Below are 6,000 nucleotides of genomic sequence, written 5' to 3' on the forward strand. Positions count from 1 at the left end.
CCTGGGTAAAAGTCTCTGAGTCTCTGCCTATCCACTCAATCTATGACTCATCATCTTGTACACCTCTATCAAGTCATCTCTCAAAGTCCTTAACTCTAGAGAGAAGAGACTTAGCTCATTTAACCTATCCTCAAAATCCTGGCAGCATCCTGGTAAATCTCCTCGACATCCTCTCTGAAGCTTTCACATGCTTCCTACAACGAGCAAGCAGAACTGAACACAACTCTGTTCTATTAGATCTGCTTTTAGTGTAAAGGGAGCTACAATACCTGTAACTTCTGTATTAATTCTTTCCACATGAACAATTGCAGCTTCACCATTATACCTGTTAATTTGGTTTTCCGATCTGGCACAGCCAACTCATGCCTCGTGTCTATTTACTTTCTCTTATTCAAGGCAGAGATTGATCTGTTTTTTCTACTTGAGAGATTAAAGAGTATGCTAAGAATGGTCCCGGGAATGAAAGGGTTAACAAATAGGTATGTGGTTGATGGCTCTGTGCTTGTATTCACTGGATTCACTGAAGATTGAAAGAATGGGGGTGGGGGAATCTCATTGAAACCTATTGAATATTGAAAGGACTAGATAGTGTTTACATGGAGAGGATGTTTTCCATAGTTAGAGGGGTACGGGACCAGAGCACTCAGTCTCAGACTAGAAGGACATCCCTTTAGAACAGAGATGAGGAGGAATTTTTTTAGCCAGAGGGTGGTGAATCAGTAGAATTCATTGCCACGGGCAGCTGTAGAGGTCAAGTGATTGAATACATTCAAAGTGAAGGCTAATAATTACGTAATTTTTAAAAGTGTCAAAGTTTACTGGGAGAAGGCAGGAAAGAAGAGGGAAAAGAAATCAAACGTGATGGGACAGCAGAGCAGGCTCGATGGGCTGAATGACTTAACTCTGCTCCAATGTCTAATGGTCTAAGGCGGGGGTCGGCAACCTGCGGCTCCCGAGCCATTTGTGGCTCTTTCACCTCTGTGCTGCGGCTCCCTGTGGCTTTGGGAAATAATTGGTCAGTATTTAATTAAAATGTATTTGGTCCATATTGGCTCTTTTAGTGGTAAACGTTGCCGACCCCTGGTCTAAGGTAAATCAGCAATGATGAATGGTTGAGCAGTCACAGAAGGTCAAATATCCTACTCCAGCTTCATTTCCTCATGTTCTTCTGTTTAGTCAGGACTTCTGGAGGCTTACCCTCACTGTCAAAGGTTCAAGGTTCAAAGTACTGTACATCATCATATACTAGCCTGAGAATCATTTCTTGCAGGCATTTATAAGAAAATACAGAAAAACAGTAGAATTCATGAAAAATTATGCATAAAGACTCACAAACAATTAAGTGCAAAAGAAGACAAATTGTACAAATAAAAAATAAATATTACTGAAGACACGAGTTGTTGAGTCCTTGACAGTGAGTCTGTAGGTTGCGGAATTATTTTAGTGCTGATGTGAGTGAAGTTTTCCATGCTGATTTGCGAGCCTGATGGTTGAACTGATCCTGAACCTGGTGGACATAAGGCTCCTGTACCTCCTCCCTGATGATAGTAATGAGAAGAGAGCATGGCCTGGATGATGGGGGTCTTTGATGATGGATGCTGTCTTCATATGTTACAACTTCTAATCAGTGTGATCCAAAAGTCCCAGTGCTCACAGTGGCTGAACCAAATCAAAGACTTGCATCAACATTGCATTACTGGTGTGATGAGTTGTAGACTGAAGCTAATGCAAATTAACTGTGATTGAGCATCAGCCATGATCACATTAATTGAAAGACCAGGCTCAATGGGTCAAACAGCCATGTGTAATGCTTATGGTTATATCACAATAAGCCAAAGACAGGTGCACAAGGGCTTCTGCAAATTCTGGAAATCCAGAGCAACACACACAAAATACCGGAGAAAATCAGCAAGTCAGGCAGCATCTATGGAGAGGAATAAACTGTTGATATTTTGGGCTGAGGTCCTTCATCAGGACTGGAATGGAAGGGGGAGGAAGCCAGAATAAGATATTATGGGGTGGGATAGGAGTGCAGCTGGCAGGGGATAAGTGAGACCAGGTGAAGAGATGATGGGTGGAGGAGGAAGGTAAAGTGAGAAGCTGGGAGGTGATTCTTGTACTGATGTACAAGCCAAACCTGATGGAGGGAGGGGGTGATATTTGATGGTGTTGCTCCAAATGTTTAAATAACATTGTTAACATTGTCTTTCAGGCAACACCTGTACGAAGGACAGAATGTCAGAGAAATTTTGTCTCACCCTGAAGAAACTGGGCCGATGCTACATGATGGCGATCAAAATTCAGTGCTGTCGAACGTGCCTAAAATTTAACGCCACAGTTAGAAGAAAGGGAATCGCACAGGGCCCCAGCCAAGGGGCCTCATTGGGCTCATGAAAGACTGTTCTTACAATTAAGTACATGGAACAGACTTCTGTAAGTGAGGTTTTTGAATGCTTCTGTTGACATTGCCAGGATGCTTTTAAAATCTTTCAATACTTGGTTGACAAAAAGAAATAAGTATATATATTTTTTTCACAGGTGCAGAAAAGCAGTCTGATTGCACATTACTTTGTCAGCTCTAAATCATTGTGAGTTCAGTTAGTTAATTTCATCGAAAACTCCACTCCTTATACTTACCAGATTCTTCTATCTTAATTACAAAATTATCAACAAGAGCGAAAGGTATTTTTTTTAGGTTCACCTGTTTACCTTTTCAACCTTAAAACCAGAACACTGGAAAATAAGTATTAATACCACTGTATTTAATAAAAATATATATTCCCAGCAGTCCTTCATTTTCATTGTTGCTAAATTAAGGTATAAATTCAACCCTTTTCTGAGAGTCGACATCGACAATTCGGCTCCCTAAAATGATTACATTACATTGATATCAAGAGATGTGGGAGTCCCAACCTTTCCTCTGGAATTTCATCTTCAGCTCTCGTGTTTAATTAAAATACATTTTAAATTGGTCTGCTCAAGTGTTGCCAATGCAAACATTTATATATGATCAGGGGTTAGAAGTAAAAGGTGGGATTAGTATTTGGCTTGTTTGCTGTTTTGATTAATAAAATCTATTTTTAACCTTTAGAACAGTAAAAATCACTTCAACACAGTGAGAAGTTAAGGTAGCACTAAATACACTCAGTGGCCACTTTATTTGGTCCAGGAGTGGTGTTCTGCTGCTGTAGCCCATCCACTTCAAGGTTCAATGTGTTGTGCATTCAGAGATGCTCTTCTACACACCACTGTTGTAACGCATGGTTATTCGAGTTACTGTCGCTTTTCTGTCTGCCTGTACCAGTCTGACTGTTGTCTTCTAATCTCCCTCATTAACAAAACATTTCAGCCCACACAACTGCCATTCACTTGACATTTTTTTTTGTTTTTTGCACCATTCTCTGCAAGCTCTAGAGACCCTTTTGTGTGAGAATCCAAATAGATCAGCAGTTTCTGAGATACTCAAACCACCCCATCTGGCACCAATAATCATTCCTTGGTCAAAGTCACTTAGATCACATTCCTTTCCCATTTTGATGTCTGGTCTGAACAACAACTGGACCTCTTGAAGATGTCAGAGTGCTTTTATACATTGAGTTGCTACCACTTGATTGGCTGATTAGATATTTGCATTAATGAGTAGGTGTACAGCTGTACCTAATTGAGTGGCTAGTGAATGTACATTTTAAATTGGGGCGCTGAGCTGCTACTGATACAGGGGTTAGGATTAATATTTGGCTTGTTTGATTAATGAAATCAATTATTAACCATACAAACAGCAGAAATCACTTATACATAGTGAGAAGTTACAGTAGTACAAAATGAGTTAAAGTTGTATAAAAGTATAATTACTGTTTAAAAAGAAACATCTCTTCAGTTGAACTTTTGAATAGATACTGAGGTATTACACAGATATGCATATCAAAGTGTCAGAAGATAACTGGAAACGATCATTCATTTACTGAAAGGGTGACTGCTGCCACTTTCCTTACTCCCTGGGATTCCTCAATACAATAAGCCAGCTGTAATTTTTAAATTATATACAATGGCAAAATACTTAGAAATTCAATCAGAATATTTCCTGTTCAGGTATTTTTTGACTTATTTTGAATTAGCAGGATTAATGTTGCATAACACATTATCATCTCCCTGAAATGCAACACAAAGTACTTCAGGACAATCACTGTTATTTGGGAAGGAGTATAGGTTCATGCTGAGATGTGGAACTGCTCATGAAAGGTAATATGTATTTTAAAAAACACTTCTTTTTAAAACAAAATACAGCTTCTCATATTTTGTTCAGTGAGGAAGATACTTCCAGTAATTTCTCTGCCTTCACTTCCCTCTTTTTCCATTTCTCACTGGGCTCCTCTCTCACCCTTTCTCTTCTCCTCACCTGCCCATCACCTTCCTCTGCTGCCCCTCCTCCTTCCTGTTCTCCATGGCCCACTCTTCTATCAGATTCTATCTTCTTTATATTTTCCACCTATCACCTCCCAGCTTCTTAATCCATCCCCCTCCCCTGCCTACCCACCCACCTTCCCTCTCACCCAGTCTCACCTACCACCTAACAGCTTGTCCTCCCTTTCATTTTCACACCCTTTTCCGGTTTCTGTCCTCTTCTGATAAGGCTGAATGGCCTTATTCTGCTCCTATGTCTTACAAAATATAAGTGATAAGCGCTGGAAATGCTCAGCAGATGAGCAAATATCTGAGGAGAGTGAAACAAAGTGTTAATATTTCAGATCAGTGACCCTCATCTGAATGACATTAATTAATATGGTGGTTGTTCGTCATGCTGACAATGACAGGAGACCTTTACGGGAGAGCTTTTAAAACAGGAAAGCCATTGCTCTGGGGCAGTTCCACTCTCTCGACCTCAGAAGTCCAGGTCCAGTGGCACAAACAAGTGTCATAAACTGGGCTCTTCCTTGGTTTCAGTGGATAACTTCTGGGCCTAGTCATCCCTTCGCTCTCCACGGAGCATTGCAAGATCATCTTTCTGGCCCTTGGATGTCTCTGTCAATTTCATCCACCCTGTCCACTGGAGCTGACTTCACATGCTGGTGCATGTATGCCCGTAACTCCCTGGAGTATGAGGTCACCTGGTTTAGCCCGCGTATCTAACTGGTGTACTGGGGTGTGGCCACTGATGCACGCAGATGGCTACTTGGGGCCACAGGTGAGAGCTGAGTTTCCGGTGGCCCCAAGTTGAGTGAGCGGCTCCAGATTGGACATGACAAGCCCTTTCACCAGAGCTGCTACCCTTCCCTGGACAACCCATTTACCCCATTAATTCACTATTAGATTAAATAACTATAGATTATTTACTCTAATGGCACAGAATCAATATGACAGCTCTGTTAATACTTATTGAGGAATCTCTTCAGTAGCGTTTAATTGAAAAGTCAACCAACTTTGAAGCGTCCTTACATTGTGAATGAGAAGCATATAATTATTCATTTTAATATAAAAACAATTATGTTTGTATGTTTACTGCTTGAAGATCACTGCACTGCTTTACATCGCTGCTCCTACTTCCTTTGTTATGTCTGTGGACTTTGTTGGGAAACAAGGAAATTAAAATTAGCACATAATAAGAATGCTCCCATTGCCTGATGCAAGAACAGACCATCCAGCCCTCCCTGCCTAATTGTTGCTTGAAAATGAAAGATGTTTCTGCAACTGGGTGAATGAAAACTGAAAATCTCTCCTGTGACATATGTTACAAGGAGATGATGAAAGCACTGCAGCAAAAGTTGAAGAAGTAAATATGCATTCAGCACTCAGAGGTGGTGAGAGTGTGGGGAATGAGCTGCAAGCACAAGTGGTGCATGCGAGCTTGCTTTCAACTTTTAAGAGAGGTTTGGATAGATACATGGATGGTAGGAGTTATGGAGGGCTGTGGTCCCAGTGCAGGTTGATGGGAGCAGTTTGCTTAAATGGTTCAGTATGGACTAGATGGACTGAAGGGCCTGTTTCTGTTCTGTATTCTCCTAT

The 6,000-nt window shown here is 40.9% G+C and overlaps 1 protein-coding gene across 1 annotated transcript in view; it reads left to right on the forward strand.

Annotated features, from left to right (window-relative positions):
* LOC132404996 (A disintegrin and metalloproteinase with thrombospondin motifs 12-like) overlaps positions 1-2,516 on the forward strand; it is a 626,192-nt gene extending 623,676 nt beyond the window's left edge. Inside the window, exon 24 of the mRNA XM_059989657.1 lies at positions 2,213-2,516. Coding sequence (XP_059845640.1) covers positions 2,213-2,394 — 182 coding nt within the window. The 3' untranslated portion in view covers positions 2,395-2,516. The remainder of the gene's footprint in view (positions 1-2,212) is intronic.
* The last annotated feature ends 3,484 nt before the right edge of the window (positions 2,517-6,000 follow it).

The sequence above is a fragment of the Hypanus sabinus genome, chromosome 14 (genome assembly GCF_030144855.1).
Source record: "Hypanus sabinus isolate sHypSab1 chromosome 14, sHypSab1.hap1, whole genome shotgun sequence".
Lineage (NCBI taxonomy): Eukaryota > Metazoa > Chordata > Chondrichthyes > Myliobatiformes > Dasyatidae > Hypanus > Hypanus sabinus.